General features: G+C 39.9%; 5 protein-coding genes and 1 pseudogene across 6 annotated transcripts; 2 read left to right on the forward strand and 4 right to left on the reverse strand.

Moving 5' to 3' along the window:
* Positions 1–635: 635 nt before the first annotated feature.
* On the reverse strand, positions 636–2812 carry LOC145464903 (ras-related protein Rab-32-like). The gene has a single exon (XM_081448716.1). It carries the CDS (start codon positions 2795–2797, stop codon positions 2060–2062), a length of 738 nt encoding a protein of 245 aa, XP_081304842.1. The 5' UTR covers positions 2798–2812; the 3' UTR covers positions 636–2059.
* A 1629-nt stretch (positions 2813–4441) lies between these two features.
* LOC145464906 (ras-related protein Rab-38-like) lies at positions 4442–5697 on the reverse strand. Its single transcript, XM_081448719.1, has one exon. The coding sequence runs from the start codon at positions 5165–5167 to the stop codon at positions 4442–4444; it is 726 nt and encodes a 241-aa protein (XP_081304845.1). The 5' UTR covers positions 5168–5697.
* Positions 5698–6674: 977 nt separating this feature from the next.
* On the reverse strand, positions 6675–8692 carry LOC145464902 (uncharacterized). The gene is made up of 2 exons (XM_081448715.1): positions 8359–8692; positions 6675–8264 (listed from the first exon to the last, which is right to left on the reverse strand). The coding sequence occupies exon 2, from the start codon at positions 8227–8229 to the stop codon at positions 7426–7428; it is 804 nt and encodes a 267-aa protein (XP_081304841.1). The 5' UTR covers positions 8230–8264; positions 8359–8692; the 3' UTR covers positions 6675–7425.
* Positions 8693–8702: 10 nt separating this feature from the next.
* LOC145464904 (ras-related protein Rab-38-like) lies at positions 8703–10028 on the reverse strand. Its single transcript, XM_081448717.1, has one exon. It carries the CDS (start codon positions 10026–10028, stop codon positions 9294–9296), a length of 735 nt encoding a protein of 244 aa, XP_081304843.1. The 3' UTR covers positions 8703–9293.
* Positions 10029–10585: 557 nt separating this feature from the next.
* On the forward strand, positions 10586–20656 carry LOC145464892 (E3 ubiquitin-protein ligase TRIM45-like). The gene is made up of 3 exons (XM_081448697.1): positions 10586–10761; positions 16119–16311; positions 17712–20656. Exons 1-3 carry the CDS (start codon positions 10604–10606, stop codon positions 18987–18989), a joined length of 1629 nt encoding a protein of 542 aa, XP_081304823.1. The 5' UTR covers positions 10586–10603; the 3' UTR covers positions 18990–20656.
* Positions 20657–21385: 729 nt separating this feature from the next.
* On the forward strand, positions 21386–26578 carry LOC145464891 (E3 ubiquitin-protein ligase TRIM45-like; annotated as a pseudogene). The gene is made up of 3 exons (XR_014041465.1): positions 21386–22486; positions 23220–23419; positions 24988–26578. The product of XR_014041465.1 is annotated as an E3 ubiquitin-protein ligase TRIM45-like (transcript).
* The last annotated feature ends 1048 nt before the right edge of the window (positions 26579–27626 follow it).

Here is a 27626-nt window from a genome sequence, read left to right on the forward strand (position 1 = left end):
ATACTACAATTCCGACATACTGCTTGATTCTTTTGCCTCACTTTTATGCTCGAAGTAATGCTGTCATAATGTGTTAAACCCTACAACTAAGGCCAGATATGATGACGTATCCCTATATAGTCATAATGTTGCAACACTCCAATATGCCTCCCAAATAAGGCAACTTAGGGACATTCGCGGGAAAATTTTCAAACACTGATTTTTTTCTGATACTTTTACCACTGAGATGATGAATTAGTATAGTTATGTCAGAAATGTAAAAAAAAAAAAAAAAAAAAAAAAAAAAATGGGGGGTCACCAGGTCACCGACTTCGTTTCGGAGCTAGGCCTAAGAGAACATGCCCGGAATAACACCCTAAATCTGAAAAAATCACGCTTCGTTAGCGAATAAGGCCACAGTGCCTGTTCTCTGCCAAATATTGTTTAAGTAGACCTATTAAGTGAATTTAGTCAACTGGTGAGGTTCCTTAAAGAACAAGTTCGCATATAGTGACTAGTTTCACGAGCTTTGCAGCCGCCGTGGACAAAAATCTTGAAATTTTTTTAAATTTCCCACATCGCTATTTTTGTTCATTTTTGGACAATGTGGAGGTAATTGTAAATAAAATCTGTTTCTGGAAAGAAAAGAGTGGGTCACCGAACGTGCAAGATCGTTAAATCCAGGCAAAGCTATAGCAATGGCGATCTGTCCTATCATGATCATTAGGCTTATTTAGCAAGAGAACGGGAACGTCACTTGACGACGGCGCGCGCAGTACAATACCCAAATACGGTCAGATGACGACTGCAGGGCGCGCTGAATAACCTGGATTCTGTTCTAATTTGACCATATTTGGGTATTTGTACTGCGCGCGTCGTCGTCAAGTGACGTTCCCGTTCTCTTGCTAAATCAGCCCTGGTCATTTTATTACTTAGTGCACGCTCTCATGCATGACGTGGTGTTAACAAATTGACGTCAGTTTTTTACGCGTCTATCCTCTTATTAATGATAAATTGCGTCACAACATTGTCAAAGTGGCTGTGCAACCACAAGCCGCAGGCGAGTGGTTCCGCAGTAAACTTTGACAATGTTATGACGAAATTTATCATCAATAAGAGGACAGACGCATAAGAAACTGGCGTCAATTTGTTTTTTACAATAACAAGACCCCAAAATGGCCAAATGTCGGGATAAATGTAGGGGAAAAGACGCCGTAAACTTGCCGTAAACAAAGATAAGTGAATTTTATTCAAAATGACGCGAACATTGTCAATAGCTTTTCTCGGTTTTTGATTGGCTACTTAAAAAAGTCCATAAAATATCATCGGTTAAAAAGTTGACAGTTTGACAGCTGAAAGTTGAACTTGAAAGCTCGCATAAATTAACATTTTATCCGCCTGTACTCTTATTGATGATAAACATGAGCCATCAGCGCGCGGGAAATTAGACAGTTATTGTAAAATGTGAATTTGCTTGCGCAGTAAGGGCCGGATGCGCAGAAACAATTAGCGCGAACGTCCTTAATACAGAACAACTGCAAGCGTCCAGAGCGCTGCCTTAGTCTCACTTCCAGGCGCTCGCTGTGCTAAATTATTTTTGCACGTGTTCCAAATGTGTATGAAAAAAACACCGAGTCGTTAGGCATCCTACCTTTGTTTCACACACTTTTCACCATTACATGCATGTTTCCTCTTTTTAGGGGTTAATTACTAGAGGAGGAGCTGTTTTATCAAGGGTTGGCGCTTAATTGAATCTTGAAGTTTACCAGGTTCATGCTTTCGTGAAGTCAACGATGAAAACGAAGAAAACGATGCCCTTTGGACACGTTGCGTGCCTATGTTTGCTTGTGAACTTGTTTTTGATAGTCGCATTATGACATTTCTATTCTTAGCGAACTTGAACCAGCAGAGCGTGGCCATTACTGATATGAAGCGAATAACGACCTAGAAACATTTTATAACTCCTCTCTGGAAAAAAAAAACATTGATATTTCGATTGAATTTTCACTCCAGCAGATGTTACTAGATATGGAAGTAGAACTGAAATGGCGAAAGTTTCTTAAGACTTTTCCGCGTTTGTTCATTCATCGTTTACATATTCTTCGCTTGGTTGATTCTTGAAAATATTTGCGAGGAGACAATTTACAGCTTGTCCGAAAACGCTTTTCTCGCCAGATTCCCAGTCGCGTGACTTGATCTCAAAATGATCCACAAAGCCGTGATCTTTACAGAACTGATCCAGCGCTACCTCACTCTCAAATGTCTTTCCAGGCCCAATCCACCGTAGTGGTTCCTTACCTACGTTGTCTGTGACAAGAACACATGGAATTGATGGGCAAAACTCCTTTACCTTCTCTCTCCATCTCACCGCTTCATCCAGCGAAGATGGGCGACGCGTACCCCAGAAAACTAACGCGCCATGACTGTTTCTGAAGTATACCTTAATGAAGTTTCCAAAGCGTTCCTGCTCGGCAACTTCCCAGAGTTGCAGCTTGATCGACAATGGCTTCTCGGTGTCGCTTCTTCGCCATCTAATTGTTTTTAAATAAAAATTCGCGCCGATTAATGGCGAGCGATACGTCTGCACTGGAGGCCACACTTGAAGATAATCGTCGATAAACACCCCTTTGGTCCCTACCCCGGCAGTATAGCCACCTACACATACTATTTTCAGGAGCACTTCTCCCAAAGCATCGCTTTCGATCGTTGGTTTCTCCGGCGGGACGTTAGTTTTAAACGTTTGCATCTCCACTTCTCTTCCAAGAGTATTTAAACATGTGTCATTAGCCTCTTCTGGCAACACATAGTTTGAAGCCATAGTGGAGAGGGATCCTTGACAAATACGTAAACAGATACGCAGAGCGAGAGAAGGTCCGTATTTCCGGTTTTTTCAGCTGTGTTTACGACGATCTTTGTGACCTCTTAGCATCTATTTGCTCCCTTCTTTGTACTTAGTCAGTACCATTACAAACATAAACAGGGATTAAAGGTTAGAATGCAGAGGCACCTTTCTTTTTAGGCAAGTTTCCCTTGCTATCCCTTGTTTGTGCTATTATATAATAAGTCGACTCATGTAGCCTCATGTGCCACTTGGCACGAAGTGGACAGGTAACAACTTGATACCGCATTTTGATTGGTTCTTAATTATGGTCTATTGGAGGACAGACGCATAGATGACGTCATTAACATTCTTTTTTCAGTGTTTCTTTATTATATAAAACAAGTGATTCCAAGTTGCCGTCCGTCTGTTCAGTAATAGATCACAGAAGACGTGAAAATGTGGTAAGAACATCAGAGACACTCGCCCGTAAACGGCTTGTGTGAGTCACTTTTGTTCTTACCATATTTTGACGTCATCTGCGATCTGTTACTGAACAGACGCACGGCAACATGGAATCTATTTGCTAAATAGACTGTAGGCGAGGTTCCCAATGCAGCTGTTGGAGGGAAGGAGGAGTGGGGGAGGGTTGATACGAGAATCCAAAGTAGGTTTCCTGCTCCGGATAAATTGCAAACAAACAAGAAAAAAAAGAAAGAAAAAAACAAGAATGATTGAAAGATGGAACAAATCAAATCAATTCAAGTAATTTAATTACTTTCTCATTGGATATGCTTTGGAATCCACTGAACTAAGCGTTGTACCATGAGAATTATAAATTAATTACTAGTCACGGTGTACAACACACTCAAACATAAGTGAAAGCTATTACCTTACAAACCAGTACTGGTCGCTTGACACTAATCGAAAGCCCATACTTTGTTGTGGTTCAATTTGAGGCGATATTTGGGCCTTTAAAAGTTAAAAGTAAAAAAAAAAAAAAAAGAAAAAAAGAAAAAAAAAAAAAACAGCTGAGAGGAGATGGGAAGTCTGACATCTCCAAGGATGTACAATTATGGAATTGTTCAAGCTGGTCATGGTATGAAATAAGAAATCATACTTAGTTATGCAATGATTCGGCGGGCATTTACCAAGTCTTAACCGTTACCAATATTTACCTTGAACCTACAAATGTATGTTAACCAAAATAATTCCCAGGGCCCCTAACTCGGCAGGCAAATACTGATTATAATGCCTTAAATGATTATATTAATACAGGCTATCCTCAAAAAGTCTGTTGCAGTGATTTTCTTCTCTTTTCTTTATCTTGTAAGTGTCTTGAAAGAGGAGTAAATCTCATTTCACAGCCTAATTTTTTTTTTTTGCCCAAATCCCAGCCCCAGTTGTTCATTTGTGATTTCCAGTACCAGTGACTCAAATTTTATTTTTCCCAGTGAAAAAGAAAAGGCAAATCCCAATTTTCATTTTACTCCTTCCGGTCTTCTTACAATCAACAGTAAATGAGGGAGAAATTACGTAAGGTTTATATATAAGAAAATTAATGTTGCAAACCTTCACGAAACAAATTTGTAATCTCGCGAGTCACTGATGACATCCATTGCATGCATCGCTGTCACAAACATACTACCTGATTACATTCGCTCCCGCGTCATCGAAAATTATCTTTAGAAGACGGTTCACAGCTTGTCCAAAAACGCTTTTTTCACCAGATTCCCAGTCGCGTGACTTGATCTCAAAATGATCCACAAAGCCGTGATCTTTACAGAACTGATCCAGTGCTACCTCACTCTCAAATATTTTTCCAGGTCCAATCCATTGCAGCGGTTCCTGACCTGGCTTATTTACATTGTTTGTGATTAGAACGCATGGAATCGATGGCGAGTAATTTCTAACTTCCTGTCTCCATTTTGTAGCTCCCTCCAGCGAAGATAGCTGATGTGTTCCCCAGAAAACTAACACTCCGTCGCTGAATCTAAAGTAAAGCCTTGTCATGTTAGAAAACCGTTCCTGTTCGCCGATTTCCCAGAACTGTAGTCTTGTCAAGACAGGCTCCTCAGTTTCTCTTCTCTGCCATTTTATTGTCTTTAAATGAAAATCTACACCAACTACTGGACGCTTACACGACTTAACGTCAGGCTGAATTTGTCGATAATCATCAATAAACACGCCTTTGGTTTGCACTCCATCAGTATAGTCTCCTACACAAACTATTTTCACCAGGCTATCATTCTCGCTTGTTTCTCCTTCCGGGGCGACGTTTGTTTTAAATGTCTTCATCTCTACCTCCCTTCCTAGAGTCCTTAAACATTTCTCATTGACTTTCTCTGGCAATTCATACTTTGTAGCCATCGAGGAAAGAATCTGTTGAAGATAATCAGCACACTAAAAGCAAGAAAAAAGATGTCAGCACTTCTAGCTACTTTTTCCGGTTTCAGTGTCATGTATTTGCAATCTCGGAAATCTTCCTGGCGTAGCGGAACAACTAGATAATTTTAACCTTGTTAGCCGTCGACTCAATTAACCGCCTGATAAATGAGTGTCGTCCAGGCTCTAGTCCTTTGATTGAAAAAGATAATTTTTGCAATCACAAAATGAACTCCATTTCGTTCAGCTTGAAGTTCACTTTCGATAGTTGTACTTGTTTCAGTGTGTGACCATATCGTACCGTGAGAGGGACAATTCTTTGAGGAAATGTTTTTGTTACGTAGGATGAACGAGTCACACATTCACCTAGGCAGTATATACGTAGAACTGTGCAGGCCTTGAAAAACAGTTACGCCTACGACGGCCTCTCGCGCCATCAGCTGCCGAAAAAGAGAATACTGGCCGAATTCATATTTTGAATACTCACAGGGGACCTGACCGAGGGTTATTTCTCAGTTGGCAGGGACTTAACTTGTTCCAGCGTAAAATTAGAATATAAGTCGTAACTCGTTGGTCTACAAGATTAGAATCTGGCCCCAAAAGGGGGGGAGGGGAGACACTCATAAAAAAGGACGGGGGTGCTCGTCTGAAATTTTGAAAAGAGCCCTGAGAGGTACCAAGGTCCTCTTTTGTGGGCGTACGTGGCTTGAAGTTTTTTCTCCTCTAAGAGGTACCAATTCATTATCTCTTATCATATTTTTTCGGCTCATTAAACAACGACGACGGCGGCGCCGAGGACGACGCCTTGTCAAAAATGAATTTATATTTATCAGCGAAATTCGCAATTGTCTAGATCTGTTCAGTACGCAGGGTAAAGTTAAGGTAAAGTCTGTATACGAGCCAAGTGGCCCATCAGGCCGGAGCTTATCCCGGTTTCCGTAGCATGAAGCGACTAGGAGTATTTCTGCGCACTCCCCCCTGGAAGGTCGCCGGTACCCATTTATACACCTGGGTAGAGAGAGGTACTGTGAGAGTAAAATGTCTTGCCCAAATACACAACACAATGTCCCCAGCCAGGGCTCAAACCCGGACCGCTTGATCTGGAGACGAGCGCACCAACCATGAGGCCACCGCGCCTCCCAATGACTCTAAAAACTTGCTCAGGCTAAATATGCAATGACAGGGTTCAATTTCAAATGGAAATAAGAAAAATTAGCGTCGTCGTTCGCGTTCCTCAGACAACCCAGAACTTGATCATTTCACGTTGTTGTTTTGCAGAGGACGGCGAAGAAATGTACAGAGATTTATAACGCACGTGCACAGCTATTGTTTTGCTCATTGAACCTTTTTTTTAGTGACGTTCTCGTTGCCGTCGTCGTCATGGTTTGCTTAAGCTCCCTATTAAATACCCTAAAATGTACCACAAAAGACCTTTTGAGGCTTAACTTCCTAAGACGGGTACCAAAAACTCCTTTTTTAACCTTTAAAAGGTACGATGAACCTCCTCATCCTTTTTAAATGAGAGTCCCTCCCCCAGGGAGTCTGGCACTCTTAACAAATTTCTTTTCAAAGTTTGGATGGTTGCACCCATCTCTATTTAATATACAGGACTTCCATTGTGCAGGGAACTCCCGATGTGTCAGAGGGCAATCGGGTATTGAGAAGGACAACGTTACGTCAACTTAGGCTTAGATTTTATTTGGAAGTTATATATAATCATGACATATACATTACATACACAAGTTATTGTTATAAAACTTCAAATCAAGTCGACGAATTTTGAGTGTTAGAAAGTATAGAACAAACAGACGCGCGCTAGCAATCGTGTCCGCCATCTTGAAAAGACCACGGGAACGAGGGCGCTTCACTGATAGGTTCATCCGAGACCAGAAAGCTAGGAATCGTAAAGGAAACTTCTCTTGATTATGCTATCTGGTTAGTAATACTGATGGTACATTCTTAAAAAAAATTCCCTTTGTTATTATAATCTCTCGAGAGTGCGACTTGTAATTAACCCGAAGCCGAATTTACACGTGTTCAGCAACCGAATTGACGCATTTTTTAGGTTGGATTTGGTCTTTAAATGTTTCTGGGTTAGGACTAACATGGAGTAGGGAGATTATTACCCCCTCCCCCACCCCCCGACCCCGCATGAATATTTGGGGTACCTTCCTTGGGCTTTAAAGAGGGTGTTTCTGAAGGTCAAAAAGTCAGTCATGTAGCTTGTCGCTGTCACAATCACTTTACCCAACTACACAGGCTTCTTTATTTGAAAAAAAAACATTTCTGAAAATCTCGCCAAGAAGACAGCTCACAGCTTGTCCAAAGACGCTTTTTTCACCAGATTCCCAGTCGCGTGACTTGATCTCAAAATGATCCACAAAGCCGTGATCTTTACAGAACTGATCCAGCGCTACCTCACTCTCAAATATCTTTCCAGGCCCAATCCACTGCAGCGGTTCCTGACCTGGCTTAGTTACATTGTCTGTGATTAGAACGCATGGAATCGATGCCAGGAACTGTCTAATGTTTTGCCTCCATTTTGTAGCTCCCTCCAGCGAAGATGGACTTCCTGCTTCCCAGAAGACTAACGCTCCAAAGCTGAATCCAGAATAAAACGCGTTTGTGTTTAAATCTGTTTCAGCTATTTCCAAGATTTGTAGGTGCAGCTTGATCGAGAATGACTTCTCAGTGTCTTTTCTCTGCCATCTCATCATTTTAAAATAACGACCCATACGGGTTGTTGGAGTCAAAGACTCCGTTTGAGCCAGTGGACACTTAACTCGCAGATAATCTTTAACAAACACACCTTTTTTGTCTCTTCCGCCAGTGTAGTCCCCGACACAAAATAGTTTCACTAACGGCGGAACCACTGTCGTTCCATTGTCCCTCTGGCGCGAAGTTTGTTTTAATGATTTGTGACTGCTGTCTTTCGTTTTTGCCTCGGGGTCAACGTTTGTTTGAAATGTTTTCATCTCCACCTCCCTTCCTAGAGACTTTAAACGTTCCTCGTTGACTTCCTCAGGCAATTCATACTTTGCAGCCATCGAAGAACAAGAGTTTAAGGAAATATCTGGACGTGCTAAAAAAAAGAGCGAGAGCGACTATATGAACTTCCGGCTTCGTCAGGTATACTCGTTATCCTTTATCCAAACGAGAACAACTCTGATATTTACCTTGCTGGAGTAAGTCAATGGAATAATATAAAGGTTTGGATCTGGAATGTAGCAAATACTGCCTCTTCAGATTTTTGGCGAAGGTTGAATCTTTCGCAGATCGTAAGCTGGGAGCTTGATTTAGTTCAAGTGTCCAATAAAAAATTGTGGATCACACTCGCCGCTGTCCTGTAGTCAACCCAGATTGACTCCACGGTTGTGACACAGTGGCGTGACATATTATAGCAGTCTGGTCAATAAACGGCGCATGCGGGTTCATGCAGGATACCAAAATAATTAATATGGCGTTGCATCCGCTTTCATAGGCGACGGAGCAGGGATGGGAACGGGGGGCGGGGGGAGAGGGTTGTATGTCCCCCAAATGAAAATTTGGGGGCACGCCACGCCCCCGAACCCCCACATCGCTTTTCGGTATAAAATTGTTTTGGCAAGATACAGCTGAAGATATTCAGTCTCGTGATCTTTTTGACAAATCGTGTTACCAGGATCGCGCTTGGGGAAATAATATGTTGCAGGGGTGTTTTTTTGGAACAGCTCCGGCCGGTGTTCAGAGGCCAAACTCTTAAGGTTGTATTTGACATTTATAGCTGTGGCATCGGCGACTTCAGAGCATACATTTTCTGCCCTAAAAAAGAACTACGATGGTTGCCGCTGCTAAATCACCCTACAACACAGATTCTTTCCCCTCCCCAACCTCTAGCAGAACAGCTTAAGCTCCCCGGAGTGACAAGGACTACATAACGTTTGGTTTGAATTTTATTTGGAAATTTCATAATTGATTAATTACATCAGTTTAATACGAGTTACAAATCAGATATTAATGAAACGCTTTCCTCATAGAGCTGTTTGGTCGAGTTTTAACTCTTACAAAAATGTCACGATACGGTAAATGATCGCAAATGTCACGTTATAGCACGCGATCGAAGATCGCAGCGTTAAATCCAAGATTGCTCTTCTTTTTGTTCGGTCTGCAAAATCTCGTCAAGAAGGCATTTCACGGCTTGTCCAAAAACGCTTTTTTCACCAGATTCCCAGTCGCGTGACTTAATCTCGAAATGATCCACAAAGCCGTGATCTTTACAGAAATGATCCAGTGCTACCTCGCTCTCAAATATCTTTCCAGGCCCAACCCAGGTGACTGACTTCAAGCACGAATCCGCGGCATTGTCCGTGATAAGTACACACGGAATCGGAAGGGAAACCTCTTCCTTGATCTTCTTCCTCCACTGTACCGCACCATGAAGCGACGAAGGATTATGAGGTCCCCAAAAGACCAAAGCTCCTTGGCTGTGTCTGAAGTACACTTTGGTCATGGCAGAAAATCGCTCCATCTCAGAAATTTCGCAGAGCTGTAGCACGATAGAATAGCTGCTTTTTAAGTGGCCCGGCCGTCGCCATTTCACTCTCTTCAAGTAGAAATCAATGCAGGTGAAAGAGCGACTTCTAAACGTAGGTTTGATTCCGAGATAATCTCTTATGAAGACCCCCTTTGTTCTAACTCCACCTGTGTAATCTCCAACGCAGATTATTTTCAGCGGGTTTCGATCAGTGGTCTCCTCCAAGGAGTCTTCCTGCGACAATGTACGAAAATTTGAATTAAATGTTTGTAGTACCAAAGTCGACGCTTGTTCGCTGGTTTCCTCCCCATCTGGTTCATCTGCAGCGGCCATTTCAGTTGCGCAATGTTTGCGTTGAGCTATTCACTGATTCCGTGCAGTTTTCAGCAGTCTAGGGATGGTTTGCTGTTAATAGCTGCTTCAAATGTTGTCATATGATACCTTCCCACGTCAAATGGTTTCAGTTCTTTTTCTTTAAACGTTAGTATAAAACGTCACAAGGTGGTTTATATCTCGTTCCGAGGATCGGCTCAGAACCTGTCGTGAGCAAGGTTGGTGACCTTTTGAAGGACCGACATGGTATCCTTCACTGTAGCAGTGATGACAGCTAGGAGTGGGATCAGTCATTGTCAGTAGAGTTAGAGGTTTAGAAATTTGCAGTCGAGGAGTATGGAGTTTTATACGCTTCAGTAGTTCTTCCTTGAATATTCTTGAATATTTTTTCCTCCATCCGCCAGTTGGGTAAAATAGCGCACAATCACAAGTACTGTAAGTGCCCATTACGTTACAGACCGAGTCCGAAACCGACCGAGAGAAAACATCGCGTGACGAGTCCAAAACGCAAAAAGGGGATACTGGTCGTCACCTAAGACTTGCCTGAATTTCTTTCCCTTTAGTTCCCAAAGGGGATGGAATTTAGGCTAGGGCGCGTGGATACGCGCGAGACGGGCTCGATCGATGTCAGGGCGAGTGTGCGCTCGATGCTCGTTTCTCCGCATCCCTTGCGAATATCATTTCTTGCTCGTTGTGGTCCGTGTAAATGGCCCGTATTGGAGGGTTGGAAGAGGTATGGTTAGTTTCTTTATCTCCTCCATACCATAAGTGTGTATTATCATACCTTATGCTAATAAGATGTAATGCAGTGGGTTGGAAGAGTTGTGGTGTTTGAAGGGAGGCCTTAGTGTGTGTCGCTGTCTGCGTAACTCGACGCCATGTTGGAGGACCATTTTTGTAGTTTTTCTCAGTGATTTCCTTTTAGAGAGCAGGCACCAGTTTTTTTCGCTAACATCTCGAATTTATAGTGTATAGTTTAAAATCGGGACCTAGCTTATTTGAAGAGTTGTCTTCTCAGTTGAAACTGTGAGTTTACACAAAACCGAAATCGGGAAAACCATCAAGTGAGCTTTTGTAAGACTTATATTTAATTCAGTTTTGGTTATTTCGCTGCCTATTTAGTAGCTAGAGAAAATGCCCACCAAATGTACATAAACTTACTTTCCATAAGAAAAACGAAATTGTTACAATATTTTAAAGCTGTTCATTTTCAGACGTCAACCTTAAAATCAGCCATGCCCTAGTTCACATATAATTTTTTATTGTGGAATGATCTGACTTCTACCGTAAATCCTCGAATTAGCGCCCCCCTCGAATAAGCACCCCCTTTGAATAAGTGCCCCTCCTATCGGCTGAAATTTAAAATAAGTGCCCCCCCCTCGAATAAGCGCCCCCCTCCCCTCCCCCCACTTTGTGAGTGAGTAATGAGACAACAAAGGGTGTATAGTTTTCATCATGTAGTATTAGATTTGTACATTGTTTCAGTTTGCGAACACGTTTAGTGAACACGTTGAACACGTTAAGTACTAACGGTGCCGCGATTTAAACTTTAGGATCAGCTTTTTATGTTGATAAACAGCTTATGTTAGTGTTTACGTGCAGATGATATGTTAAAAAATTGATCATGTCAGGCTACAATTTGGGAAAAATTAAATGAGCCCCCCCCCCCCCCCCCGTCGATTAAGCGCCCCCCTCGAATGAGCCCCCCTGTCTTATCTTAAATTTGAAATAAACGCCCCAGGCACTAATTCGAAGATTTATGGCATGTGAAAGGATTGACTTAGAATGGTCTGACCATGGAACAATCTTACCAGATACTAACATGTGGATTGTTCATTTGCGGGAAAGATTGCTATTTACTGAGCCTGTACAACTGCATATGAATTTATTAACCATTCACTTATAGGCTTACAGGTCTTCAGAGAGGGTTTCAACTACAGTTTAAAGTATATTTCATTTAAGGGGCTGTCAGCATTTTTGCTTGTACCCCATAGAACTGCACTTTAAGGGGTTGGGCAGGAGGGGGGGAGGGGTTAATGCAAGTTGATTTTAGGACATTTGTGTGGGGGTTTTTAACCAAAAGCGAAAAAGATCTATTTACAATAAATTTTAGTTCTTGTCCAAAATGGAACTCAACAGAAATAGGAAGTAAATTTCACTGGCACATGCAATGGTGACAAAGAAAGGGTAAAGCATATGTGAAGTAAGTAGGAAGATGTTTCATTATGAAATCTACTTGTGAAAGATATGCCTTTGGCACAATATCTCCTTCAGCATATGATTTATCACTCGGTTAGCTTAGCTAGCACTCTGGTTAGCGTAACTAGCACTCTGGTTAGCCTAAACAGCACTAGATTGCTTGCGGTTAGCCTATATATATTAGGGTTAGGGATATGTATAAAAAAATCGCAGTTTCTGGCAGCTGGGTTGGATGGTCAAGTGGAGATGACTCTTGCATGGCAATCTATTAACCCAGGTTCGACTCCTCTTATAGTAAAATTTTTTTACCTTAAGAGACAAATAGAGAATGCGATTTCATACCTCATGAGTGAAAAATAAAGAAATCTCACATGAGAAAACCTCCAGGAGGTCAATGTTAGATTACATCAACCTGGAAGCAAAGATTCTACAGATGTCGTTCATTCTAAGGGTCATAATGCAGGTGAATGAGTGCAAGTCCTTACAACTGCTCCTCAGACATCTATTTCTGAGATAAGACTGATTCTTTGCAAGCTGGGTAATGAAAATTCAGCTTCAGCAGAACAGACAGGGAGTGCACTCCCACTTAATTATAAACAAAACAGGCATGTTCAGATATTTTTCCTCATCAGCATATTTTACACACGACACTGGATAAGATAAGATAAGATATAAGATAAGATACTTAATTTAATGTGCAGTTACGCTTAGCTAATCAGCTAGTTTACAGGTAATCCAAGGCCCAGTATATTCTAAAAATTAAAACTAAAAATGTACAATAATATTATTGATCATATAAAACTATTAAGACCTGTAAATGCTGAGAATTAAAAATTTAAAAAATCAAATCACAATAAATTCTGACATCAGTAAAACGTAAGCGATCAAATTTTGTTGTTCACTTTATTAGTGCCTACTTTAGTTCTAATATCAGTTGTTAGCTTGTTCCATTTCTTTGCGGCTTATTTCTCTTAACGGATGAGATTTCCCATTAATGGTAAATATGGGGTGCACTGTTTCCAAAGGTATTGCCATTTCTTTCACTTGGAAAGAAGTGATATAACAGTGGCATGCAATCCCGCTGATGCAAAAAATTCTAGTGCAAACAAAAACTACCCTGGACCCTACCCCTGTAGATTCACCACTGTTGTTTGTGCTTGTTTGCTCATTAGTGGACAGATTGTATTAAGATCACTGGAAGCTTCTCAGTGTACCTAGATTTCACACATTCAGGGATCTTTTCTGTGTTTTATATTGGAGCAATGTAGGGGATTTGTAGCTATAATTATTTCTTCTGTCAGTCCTCCAATATGGCAGCCAGTACTTTTGTGACTTCCTTTGTGTTGGGAAAAATATGTTAATAGCCCTCTTTCAAAATGCAGACTTTTATTTCGACTGCATTCAAGAACTATCTACGGTAGAACTTTCCAGAAGTTAAATACTTTACTGGTTAAAACAGGTTTTGTAGATTGCATAGCAAGTCCCTTGTCAGCTTTGTAATTTTGTCAGATTGAAAATATTTTGTTTGACTGTTAACTAGCTTACTGTTTGTGGCTTCTTATAGATGGCAGGGCAGTTTTAGAATGTTTTTCAACACTTTTTCACATACACTATTAAGATCAAAATAGGCCTCTTAGTTTAAGTCATCACCATGTTTTCCTTTAGTGAAGAAATGGCAGCTTTTTTTCTGCTGTCGTCATAAATAGGTCCATTGTGTAGCCTGGACTACAGTCAGGGAGATAAACTTAGGATTCTGCCATTTATTTTTTACAAAAGTTACACAAGTTACAGAATTTACACCACTGTTTGTCTTGCATCCTTAAGAGCAAATTCTAAAACAAGGGGGCTTTTCTATACCTACCAACTGTTGCACCTTAGATGTGTCAGTCTCACAGTTGTGACTGTGAGGCAAAGAATTATTGACATTGACATGGATTTGCCTTTCCTTGCTTTGGTTCTAGTTTATATATTTTTGAAAGTGTGTAAAAATCAGGTTTAAATCACAGAGCAAGCCTATATAACAAGGCTCAGGTGTTCAGTCTGCCAGTCACAAAGCCTAACAAGAGACGAATGTTCTTATTTGATTGGTTTGTTCACTCAGGTCTAATTTTAGCCCGTATGGAGTTGCCACAAAATACTGGAGCATTGAACAAATAGATTGAGAGTGTGCGATCAGGTGTAGCTTTCTGTTTTGCCTTGGAAGTTAGTAGACAATACCATTTGAACTAAACAAACGATAGCTTCTGAGGAGAAGAATTTAGAAAGATTGATTGACTTCATATGTTTGTTTTGCCACCTGTGAAAGTGTATGGTATATGATGTGTTCTTGAGCTGTTTACTCAAATTGAAATGCCATGCCTGGTACTTTTGATGCCAGAAAAGAAAATGGAGTCTCTTTGCTCCTTCCTGAATTAATGTGTTTGAGAAATAATTTTGGAAACTAAAACTTGTAAAACAGCTAATATATGCTGTACATGCAGACTGCGAAGATGACAATGTGCAAGATGACAATACGGCTGGTAAAGTATAAAGGTAGCTTGATTTGTACATCGCACAGAAGTTGAATGTCATTAACTATAAACCGGCCCCAAAACAAAATATTATTGTATATCTTTGGTAATGTTATTATATGTTTATTCTGCAACCAGTTGCATAAGTTTAATATTGGCTGCTGTTGTGATTCAGTTGGTGTTTTACAAACACAATTTTTGTTTTTATTGGGATTCAGCTGTAAGTCATTCTTCTCCTTTCTAACATTGATATGCAGGTGAAATGTAACTGCCATTTTTCAAGTTCTTTTTGTTTTCTGTGTGGTACTTTCTTTTTTGAATTTCTTTGCTCAGAATATAGAACAGTTCGAGGAGTATAAACTCAGCATTATTCAGTTTGCATTTTGTTTGCACAATCATAATGCTCATCAATCTGAAAGTCTGTTTTTCACTGTATTTAATTAGTATTTACCATATTTTTTATGTAAATGACTCTGTTAATTTAACAAGGATGACTTCTGCTACTGTTGTGCGATCATTATTTTGGCTTTCCATCATTACACACAAAAAAAAACTCAACAAAGTGTTTCAAAGGTGATGTGTCCTTGCCTTTAATAGGCTTGCTCCATGTTTAAGGCTAAGTCAGGTTTAAGGTTGCCGCATATCTGATTTGTTTACTGGAGTTCTACTGTATTTTCTGCTAATTCATAGAGAGACAGCACACCATTCTAGTGTTCCTGTGTATATGTTGGTTGTCCTGTGTTATAGCACAAGTGATGTAGATTAAAAACCTTTTGGATGTCAGAATCCACACATGCATTCTATTTATAGTGTGTGTTCGATTGTGCATGATTAATATGTAAATGTTGTGTTTAATTGGGTATGATTGTGTGAAGTCACGTTTTCTTCAACACATGCAGTATACCATTGTTGGACTCTAGGGGATGTAGAAAGTACATCTGATACATTATACGATTCTTTAATGCTGTTGGGTTGTTAAATTTATTTTCAACCAAAATTTCCTGTGATTTTTCCATTTGTCCAAGTAGCCCCTTGAAAGAAAATTAGTTCACAGCATGCCAACAACATTATGTGATGTCAGGTTCATTTATTGAATGTGTGATTTGGCATCACTTTTGTTTATTTCATTGATGATTGGGAAAGTAGATTGTACAACTGTATGGTTATTACACTATTGAAAAGTGTTTATATGCTGTTAAAAAAAACAAGAGCAAACTAATAAATCTATACAAGTTTACAACATTGAAATAATTTATTGTGAATTCATGTTGCCAGCAGTCACTTCATTTTGAAACTCCTGGTTTTAACTGTGACATTTCAAGCTTGATTGACTCTCAAACATTATCTAATGAGTATCTTTTCTATCAATGTTTCATTTTAGACTTGCAATGGTGTCAGCTATGCTTGAAGAAGTCACCGATTCCTTTTCTTGTGCTGTTTGTCTTGAACAATTTAAAGAGCCAAAAGTTCTGCAATGTCTGCACGCCTATTGTAAGGGGTGCCTTGTAAAACTGGTGAAGAAAAAGGGATCTGATCATGTCATACCTTGCCCTGTATGCAGGGAAGATACAAGAGTAAGTAAATTGTTCTTAAAAGTTATACAATTGAACCTGTCTACTAGTGCCCTGTTTTACATAGCTTGCAAGCAGGCTCTCATGGGTTGTGGCACCAGCAATAAAGCAGAGAGTGTCTTGGTCTTTCTCTTGGTGCTTTGCTGTTCTTGCCGCAGCACATGAGAGCCCAACTTGCAGGCTACGTTTGGTAGTACCTAATTTTGTCATGCATATGATAAGGGTGGTGATGCTCAGCAGAAAATTCAATTAAACCGTTGAAGAAAACCAATTTGGGCGTGGTTCAAGCTTTATTTTACCCCTAATAATATCACTTAAAATGGAACAGGCTTGATCATCACATTTTTTTTTGTGGAAAGGTAGTCAGGACTTGAGGGAGCTGAGTTAAATCAAGCCTAAAAACTTTTTCTATTATTTCTTTGAGTGCACCCTTAAAAGGTACAGGCCTGAATTTTTTGCAGGCTTTAATTTCACAACTTGTGTACATAACTGCGATGATCAATCATGTCTTCATATCTTCTCCGCAGTTTAAATATACGATAGTTCATATATTCACTTGTATTTGTCACCATCTACGGGTATATTACGAACTCACAAAGTGACCAGCTCCCAGATGGCTTGATAGCTCAGTTGATAAAACACTGCACCGGTATCGCAGAGGGCATGGGTTCGAATCCCATTCAGGCCTGAATTTTTTTTCAGGCTTTAATTTCACAACTGCTTAAGTTGTGTGCATAGCTGCAACGATCAATCATGTCTTCATATCTTTCTCTGCAGTTTAAATATATGATATCTCATATATTCACTTGTAAAAGTTACTTTGACAGCAAAAAAAAGTCACTCTGTGTTTCAACCTGCAAATCCAAAATGAGACCAAATTCCTTGATTTACATCCCTAAGCGATATGATGAGCATCCCGTACCTTTTCATATAGGAGTCTCACCCCATGGGAATATATCCAACACAAAAAACCTTGTTTGACCACAATTCCAAACACTCAGAGGACAGAGTTGAAAAGATGATGTGTAGCAGAGTGTTTTTGACAAACTCTGAGGTGTCTTGAGTGTTTAATGTATCTTCTCAATTGAAACTAAACAGAGAAATAAAATCGTCAAAAACTATGCAAATTAAGACCAGATATCCAAACACTGTCATAGTCTGAGTCATGATTTCTTTTGTTTAAATACATGAACTATTAATGAGTCTGAGAAATAAATTTGCTATCTGGCTCAAACACTGTCATGCCTCTTCTAAGCAGTCACAGCCACTCTTTAGTAGTCCCTTGTTGGTCTGTCTTTGTTAATTTTATCTGTATTAAGTGCAGGACTTTTTTCACGCTGGGACAGTGTTGCACTTCATGCTTTGTGGTCAAACGATTGACTTGTATGTTTGTTTCTTTTTAGGTTGCTGGTGGAGATGTCAGCAAGCTTCCATCAAACTTCTGGATAAACAATTTACAGAACACTCAACACAATGCTTCCTCAGGAAGACCTGTGATCTGTGAACACTGTGACAGTGGTGACTCAGCTATTTCACATTGCAGTAACTGCCGTGTTTACATGTGCAAGTTTTGTGTTACTGCACACAAGAGAATCCTTGCAACCAAAGATCACAAGATTTTATCCTTGGAGGAAGTCAGGAGACTTGGTACCAAAATCCCCAAAAAGCCAGCTATGTGTAGCAAACATAGTGGAGAAACTCTTAAATTGTTCTGCAAAACATGCCAGAGGATAATTTGCAGAGATTGCATCATTGTGGATCACTGTAACCATAAATACAGCTTTGTTGCTGAAGTTGCTACTAAAGAAAGGAAAATTCTTCAGGCTGTTCTTCAAGAAACAAAAAGCAAAGAGCGTGCAGTAGAAGAGGGTTTGAAAGCATTAGAAACAATGAAAAATCGTGTCCATGATAAGGCTGCTACAGTAAACAAGGACGTTGATGCCTTTTTTGACAAGCAAGTGAAGGAATTGGAGCATTTACGAGCAGACCTTAAGCGTGAAGTTTCTACGCAAGAGCGAGGAAAAGCCACACAGCTTAGTAGACAAAGTGAAAAGCTCTTGTCATTTTTGAGGCAGTTGAAATGTGGTATTAAATTCTGTGATCAAGCTATGGCAGATGGTGATGATGTGGCATTGCTGTCTGTGAAGAATCAAGTTATCCAACGACTTTCCCAACTCAATGCAGAACAATATGACTGTCAGCCATGTCAGAATGATTTTCTAAAGCTATGTGTGCGTAAAGAAATTGCAGACATTGGGAAAATGGCTGTAATATCTTGTGTTCCTATCGACCCAGAGAAATGTGTTCTCAGCATGTTAGGAGGGGAGAAAGGAGTCTTATATGACACTTTAGCTGGACAGACTGTTGATTTCTTGCTCACTTTAAATCATGAAGAGGGAGCTTGTACAGCATATAGCTGTGCTGTTAGTTCTGTTAGTGCTATTGTTAAATACAAACCACATGGTCAGATAGAAACACAGGAAAAATTCCTTTCAGTATGTGACGATGGTGGTGGGTCATACAGCTTTTCCTTTCTTCCAAAGGATGTTGGACAAGTTGTGCTTTCAGTGAAAGTTGAAGGCCAGCACATACACGGGAGTCCCTTCATTTGGCAAGCAAAGGATAAACGTTCAAATTTCACAGTTAAGGGCGTAAAGAAGATGAAAATGACATCTACCTGACCCTTGATTTTTAAGAGAATTTCCTGATTATTTGACGTGTGACTCACAGTATTGCCTTGGCAATTCTATATTTCCTGTATGTTCCTCTTGTTACACAAATAAGCATTCCCTGAACTTCTAAATCTTGGATTTGCCAAATTTTGCTAATTAAAAGCGTCTTATATGGAGAGAGCACATCAGAAAGAGTAGTTTTGGAAGGGGTTCGGCAAGAAGTAGAATAAAAACTATAAGAATTATTAATAACCTAAGAAATAGTGAAACTAGAAAGATCTTAAAAGTTTAAAAATTCATATATGAAGCCATTTGAGAGAACAAAAAATTGAAAAAGTAGAAATTCAAGAAAACAAATTGGTGACCAAGCAGCTCAGATTATTTTTAAAAGGTTAAATGACAAAAACTTAGTTCTTATTTCATTAATCTGCATCTTGTTGATTTTGACATAGAAAGTAAATAGGGTACATTTAAAGACAGTGCACCCAAAACAGTTTGTGCATATTTTTGTTAGTTTCCACAGTATCGCTTGTCTTCCATGGCACTATTTACCATCAAAATGGACCAAAAACTATTCCTGTATAATAGCTTTAGAATAAAAATAAAAATCAAACTGACTAATAATTTCTTTCAGCAAACATTTACAGTCAAGACAGCTGTAGCATTCTGCTGAAATAATAAGCGATGCTTTTCTTGATTAATCCAATAGAGAGAGTTGATAGTGAATGTGCTTTATAGTAAGTGATTTGATAACAAAGATAATTACAACAGTTTGTTTCCTAGAGTGAGATTTGTACATCTGATGGTGATGCAACAGCTTTCTCTCATTCATGCTCCTCCAATCACATGAATATCATTGCACCTTTCAATAACATGAAGACTCTAAAATTCAAAGCTCAACTGACAAATGCATTTTTTGCTACCGTCAATCAAATGTTTGGCAACTCCTCCCAGCTTCCGACTACTGCCGAGTGCATGGTAATAAAATCGTTGAGCACAGTTAAGACAACGAAGCAGTGCTCGGCAGTAGTGTGAAGCTGGGAGGAGCTGATATTCAACATTTGAATGGAAGCTAGGTAGAATGATTGCCGGGATCATTCAGCTGTAGTTTTAAATGTCCAAAATCAAAGGTAAAAAGTCTGCATACAAGCAAAGTGGCCCGCTAGGCCCACTTCAAAATCAAAGCAATATTGAATTTACAGAAGCATTGGTTATTATTTGGTGGGACACTTCAGCTGTCTTGACTTTAAATTGATTTTACTTTTCTGGTGGGGAATGTTTGAGTTATACTCTCAGTGTTGCTAGATTAGGAGCAATATTATTAGAATTTTTTAATACTGAACATTATGACCATTTATCCTGCAAATTTTGTAGATTGAAATTTAATTGCAATAGCTTCTTTAAAACCAGAAAATCAGGTTTTAATCCTAAGCAAATTGCCTGAAGTTATTGTTATTTTTTAATATTACATGTAATAACAGTTTTACATATTGTATTGAAAAGGTGCCTAGAAAGATTTGACCTTTGGATAAAGTTATTGTTAGATTAGGAAAGTTATATTGGAATTTTTAATACCAAATGATGTCAGTTATCTTTAAACTTTGTAGATTAGAATTAGATTGCAATAGCAGCTTCTGTCAGGAAGATAGGATTTAATTGTCCTGAGCGGGTGGGGGGGGGGGGGGGGAGGGTGTGGGGCACCCATATGAAAAGGTTGGGGATGCTTGTTGGAAAATTTGAATTAGACCCTTAAATGACAACAATCAGGGTGTCGCTCAAGCTTTATTTGACTCCTAAAAGATACCACTTAAAACGGACTAGGCTAAATTACCAGCCCCTGTTCAGGAAAGGTGCCTGCATTAGTAGATGGGACTTGCGAGACCAGTGGAAATCAAGCCTAAAAATGGAAATAAGAGCGTTTTTTTAAATTACTATTTCTTTGAGTCTACCCTAAAAGATACTTTGACGGCTAAAAATAGTGGCATTTCATCACGAGCACCCTAAGTGAGACGACCAGCATCCCCGACCTTTCTATATGGGAATCCCCCCCAGGATTGTATGCAATAAGATTTCCCTGAAGTCCTTGTTAACAGTTTTATGCTTTTGTATCAAAAATTTTTAGATTCTACCAGTAGAGTTACCTAGTATTTGAAGTAAAGTTATTGTTAGTTTTACTATTTGGGAAGCTTCTTTCTAAAGGAAGGTGCAGCTGCAGGGAATTCTCTGTCTAGTGTTTTAAAATGGAAAAAAAACTCCTAGTTACTGACAATCGGTTTACTCCTGTATTCTTGAATTATGAAAAAAATTGATAAGGAAATTCTGACTCCCGCAGCTTTCAAGTTGTCCTCCAGAATTTTACTCCCCTCCCCCTCCCTACTCCCCCTCCCCCCCTCCCCCCCTCCCTACTTCCTGCTAAATGCTCTGGAACATTCATGAAGGACCATATAAACAACATCATGTAAACTTCAATGACTCAGTTTATTATTATTCTGTTTCGGAAATAATTTTTAGCTAGAATGAGTTTTCTCAAATCCTTGTAACATTGCCACCGCCAAATCTTGATTGAATGGTACATTGTGAACCTGGTGAGCCTGGTGAGCCTGGTGAGCCTGGTGAGCCTGGTGAGCCTGGTGTCCCTGTGCATACGGTAGTACACCTTAGTGTGTTTGTGTTTTTGGAATGATGGCTGAAATAACTATGACTAAGTTTCTCTCTTAAACTGATGATGAGGAACTTTTTGCTACCACTTAGTTGTAAAGCCTTTGTTATGATAGTAATTTAATCACCGGTTTATTAGTATAATAGTGTCATGTGAATTAGATTCTGCATCAAACCTCATAATTTTTGAAATAAAGGCATTCAATAATGACCTGCTTCAAACAGTTAAGGCAGCAAACTGAGTTCCTGATCCTAAGCCAAAACATGAAGGATGCTCTGCTTGCGAAGACTTAAATCCTGAAAAATGTGCAGATTTGAAGTCTTTGAAGGCATGCTCTCTCAAGACTTACAAAGAGTGCAGGGTGTAATTTCAGGACGGTGCCACTGGAGTGGTCTTTGTTTACCTTTCCTAGATGAGACTTCGTAGTTTGTAGATCCAGTTTTCTTGGGTATCTACTGTGCCCTTAAAAATCCCTGTTCGTGATGTTCTACATGTACCTTTTCCTGGGTTAGCTTAATCGGACTCTGAACAACCCGGCCCAGGAGCTAGGCTTTTAGGCTGGCCTAAATCTATATATTACATAATATTCATAGGAAAATCTAGCCTGCGAACAGGCACCTGGCGAGGACGGAAAAAAAATTGGCGAGCGCGAAACAGAAGAATTCGGAGAGCGAAGCGATCGGGGACCTGTTTGCACGCTGGGGGAATCTGGGCCCACCCCTCCCAGTTTCCAGCTCCCCTAGCTGAGAAGAATGGCCCACAATGCAAAGTGGGTTTCGGGTACCTTCAACTTCAATGTTGCAGACTTTGATTGTTGACTAGAAACTGTATTCGCATTTAATCCTCGGTAAGTCATTCTTCAGGAGTATTCTTAATTGTAAGAACTTCAAATTGCGCAATGCAAAGCAAAGGGCATAAATGTTAAGCTTTTTTAATTACAAACTGAGACGGACCACCAACGCAGGAAAATCAGGAAGTAGAGTTTTTAAAGTGCAATCAGTTCTGATGTTAACAAATTTGTCAGTTCATATTATCGATCTAAAAACCATTCGAATTATCTATCATAGCATAGTTAGTGGAGGGGACTAGAAAGAATCTAATACTTACTTCATCTGCAGCTTCTCTAAACTGTTCATCAAGCTCTTCTTCTTCTTCCAAAATACCTAAAATAGAGTCAAAATCGTCTCCAATGATAAAGTAAAACAAATCGTTCGTGTCCGCCGTATTGTTTGGTAATGAACGTTTGGCGTGTGCACGGTCAATGTCACGTGATGGTGCAATTCAACCTCAAACGCGAAACAAAAGGCCGGCCCTTTGAAGTTTGCCGGGTTTCACAACCAGTCCCCTCCACTAACTATGATCATAGACTTGATTAGGCTTAATTAGGCTAAGCGTAAAATATCTAAGATGTGTAAGCACACAAACCACAGTCCAATATTCAACAAATAACATAAAACTCCAAGAAGTCCCTGGGGGGTACGGTATGTGTTAAATATTTCCGAGCTGAGTTGTGTTTCTGTTTATTATCATTATTGTGAATTTTATACGCTTAACTTGAAGTGCCTTGTTTTGTTTTATAGTTTCAAATTAAACAATGGCCACCGCCACTCCTGAGGAGGTCGACAAATACTTGTCTTGTGCCATCTGTTTTGAACAGTTTAAGGAGCCAAAAGTTCTGCCATGTCTGCACACCTATTGTAGAGAGTGCCTTGTGAGACTGATGAAGAAGATAGGACCTGATCATATCATAATATGCCCTGAATGCAGGCAGGATACAAAAGTAAGTTAAAAAGCTTCTAACAGTCCTTGCCACTGTTAGTTAAGGGATAAGGGTCTCAATGTATTGTTGAGTCTCTGATATTATTTCTATTCGTCATCTGTACTCCAGGACTGATGTGAATGCCCATGGAGAATTCCATATAAAAAGGACAGGGGTGCTCATCGGAAATATTGAAAAGAACCCCTTATAGGTACCAAGATCCTACTTTGTGGGCGTCACTTGAACATTTTTTCACCCCTAAGAGGTACCAATTCTAAAACAATACATTATCTCCTGTCAAATTTTCACCCCCCAGGATGAAGGTAGTCTCAGAGACAAATGAAACACTGAAAAATGAGACTGAAATGATTGGAATTAAAACATCAGCAACTCAATTGAGCCATGTGTTTGTCAGCTAGATGTGCACTGTTCAACTGGAAATATTTCAATATTTTTGGGTTTTCAACCAGAACTTTCTCCAGTCGCTCATTTCCCAGCTACAGGGTTGTGTCATATATTACCTAGAATAATTCATGGTGTATTATCAGAGAGCACAGCATATGGAGAAGACAATGTTGTAGTAGATCTTTGTATGCATTGCAGTCCTATTGCACTAATTGATGGCTACTTCTAAATTGATGAATGGCCAGATTACTGGACAGCATTTTCAAACTTTCTTCCAATATTTTACCCTGGTTCAGTGTCTTTTTCCTACACTACTGAAAATCAGTGGTCTTTTAGCTGGCTATACTGAGAAATGGTTCCAGACCTTTTGTTGTGGTAGCACACGTGAAAAAATACTAAATTCTGATTGGCCAAGGTAGGAAGTATATTATGACACAAGTACAGAAAAATGTAACATGAGTGTAAAGTTGTAAAACAAGGGCAGCAAAGATGTCTGAAGTTAGTACAAACAAACTTGGAGAGTGTGGATGATCATGCAAGGTATTTTGAAGGTGGTTAATTTCATCTGAAGCTTTCTACAGATAGCCAAATTAAAGATAACCAGAAGATTTTCGGCCCCTTTTGAAGACCCTCAAACACTTTCAAAGATTTATAGAGATCACCTGTCCAGCATACTTCAGTGTTTTTTGAATATTATTGGTTGGAACACTTTCGAAGATTTCCCAAGGTCCCAAGATCAACTGAAGATTGTCGAATTTCAAAGAATTTGTCCAACCAGTTAATTTAGAAGGTGTGCAAATACTTCCAAAGATCTTTGGAAGATCAAGGTCACTGCGTTCTGCCAATTGTCTAGCCAAAGGCAAATTAACTATTTTGGAGTACTTGCCCTAGCTATGGGTTACTGCAATTTTGTTAACCTTTTGAAAATTTACTTGAATGTGTTTAAAGTGCACTTGGAAACATTTGACTATAGCTTTCACAATACCTGCTGAATTTATTGTGGACCTAGAAAAGAATCATGGCCCTGGGTTGTTAGGGTAAACACAGACCCATCCCTATTAAATTGCGATATCACTTTTTGACCAATGTAATACTGAATATATTTATTAATTTACTTAGAGTGTAGATCTTTTCTTTGGTAATAGAACCAAAGCATGAATTTTATCCCTCTGTCTTTATACTAGATTGTTCATGGGGATGCTGGCAAGCTGCAACCAAACTTCTGGGTAAATAATTTTATGACCTTACTGAGCATGTAAGACAGCACTTCCTCAGCAGGGAAGCCCTTGCCCTGTGAGAATTGTGACAGTGGTGATTCAGCTCTTTCGCGCTGCACAGACTGCTGTGTTTTTATGTGTGAGTTTTGTGTAACTGCATATAAAAGGATCAATGCAACCAAAGGTCACCAGATTTTAACCCTGGAGGAAGTCAAGAGGCTTGGTTCCAAGGCCCTCGTCAAGCCAGCCTTTTGCAGAAAACATAGTGGAGAGACATTGAAACTGTTTTGCCAGACTTGCCAGAAAACAATCTGCCGAGACTGTACCATTGTTGATCACCGTGAACATAAGTACGACTTCGTAGTGGATATCGCTGAAAGAGAGAGGGAAGTCATTCAAGCTCTTCTAGAAACTAAGGCTAAAGACAGATTCCTTGAAGAAGGTTTAAAGGCTGTGCAAGCAATGGAAAGTTGTGTGCTAAGATTACTGAGGTCAACAAAGAAGTGGATGTATTTTATGATGAACAAGTGAAGGCATTGGAATATATGCAAGGAAACCTTAAGCATGAAGTCACAACACAAGGGCAAATAAAGCTTAAGCAGCTTGGAAGTCAAAAAGAAGAGCTCTCTTTAACATTGGCACAGTTGAGAAGTAGTGTAGATTTTACTGAATGTGCACTGGCAGATGTTGATGACATGGAGCTCCTGTCCATGAAGGAACAACTAGTTCAACGACTTGCCCAGCTAAACACATCACAGGTCCATAAACCCTGCAAGACTGAATATCTTAAATTGAGGGTGGAGAAAACAATTTGGGACATCGGGAAAATGGCAACCTTACATTACATCCCCACTGACCCCACTAAATGTGTGCTGAGTATGGAAGGTGGAGAAGAAGGGGTTATGTACCAGACCCTGGCTAGGCAGTCTGTGGATTTTGTTCTTGTGATTAGCGATGAAAATGCAGCCAAAAAACTACTAGTTTGTGCTTTAGTAAATCATGAGGGTGAAGCTAACACCCAGCAAGAACTCCCTGTACAAGACAATTGAGACAGGTCTTTTGTGTTTTTGTACTGCCCAGAGACTGATGGACTTTGTACTCTTTCAGTCATGGTTGAAGGTGAGAACGTGTATGGCAGTCCTTTTATGTGGAAAGTAAGACCAAAAGTACATTATTCAAAACTGCTGAGTGTCGCAGCATCAAGGCAAGAAAAGGATGTGGTCCATACAGAAAAACATTGCTGGAAAATAAAGGTCCATTTGTTTCGTGCCCCAAGAAGAAATTTTGAAATTGGAGTTATCTGTTTTAAGCAAGCTGATGGGGAATTTAACTTTTATGAGGTAGAAGTCAAAAGAAGTTACTGGTGTTGTCAACATTTAAGAGCGGGCGGGGTGCAGTTTTCACGTTCAGACAATCCACATGCTGTTGCTATAAATTCTTTACACAATGGTGATGTTTTGTCAGTTTATCTTAATTTTGATACAAAGAAACTTGTCATCTACAATACACAAAGTAAACAAACTGAAGTTTTCACAGAAGCTTTCGAAGGAGACTAGGTTGTGCCTATTATTTCACCTTATTTACAGAATATGCAGAATCCAGTAAGTGGTCTTAGCCTTGACATTAAGTAGATGGTCATTTGAATTTGTTCTGATTTTCAAGTCATCCGTTGGCTAAAACTCTAGTTTTTGACCATTCTTGTGAAAGCTGATACCTTTATCTCGCAGATTTCCACCTGTTAAGTGCGTGCGTGCGGGGGGGGGGGGGGGGGGGGTGGGCGGGATATAAAGAAGGGGAGCAGGGGACATAGCCCTCATCCTTGTGGTCAAAATTTCTTAAAATTAAAAGGGGCCTCCTTTTTTTTCATCCAAAAAAGTAAGTCTAGAAAATATTTCACACTTTAATCTTAAAATTAAGTCTGGATCCATGCCACCTGATTATGAACTTTGAGTTTTGTTTCATTTATCGTGGTGTTCAATTAACAAATTATTAATTAATCTTAGTGGGAGGCACATTGGCTACATGGTTAGGGTGCTTGTCTCCAGATTGAGTGGCCCAGGTTTGCGCCTTGGCTGGGGACATTGCGTTGTGTTCTTGGGCCAAACACTCAACTCTCACAGGACCTCTCTCCACCCAAGTGTATACATGTACTGGTGAATTTCATGTTGGTTCTAACCCTGCGATGGACTACCAGGAGTATTCCTACTCCCCCCTGGATGGGATAGTCACTTCATGCTACAGAAACCGGAAATAAGCGCTGGTCTGATGGGCCACTTGGCTTGTATGCAGACACTACCTTATTTGTTTATTGCCCCCACAGGGTTTTGGCCCAGAGGCCAAAAGCTGAGGAGGCACCCTAGGATTCCCTGGATGTATACATACAAGGAATTTCAAAAAAAGTAGGAAATGTGTTTGTAATATGTGAAGCGTTCCTGGTTTGATGAAACTAGGTGTGCACGGTGGTCTCAGGTAACATTTTAGCAAGTGCACAATGTGGTGTTGAGTACATGTAATTCTTGCAACCAGGAGGTCATGTTTCGCCATCCTCTAGCAGCACTTCAAGGTCAAAAATACACTCCCATTACGATATGGCCTGCATTATGATT

Source organism: Orbicella franksi, chromosome 13 (assembly GCF_964199315.1).
Source record: "Orbicella franksi chromosome 13, jaOrbFran1.1, whole genome shotgun sequence".
Lineage (NCBI taxonomy): Eukaryota > Metazoa > Cnidaria > Anthozoa > Scleractinia > Merulinidae > Orbicella > Orbicella franksi.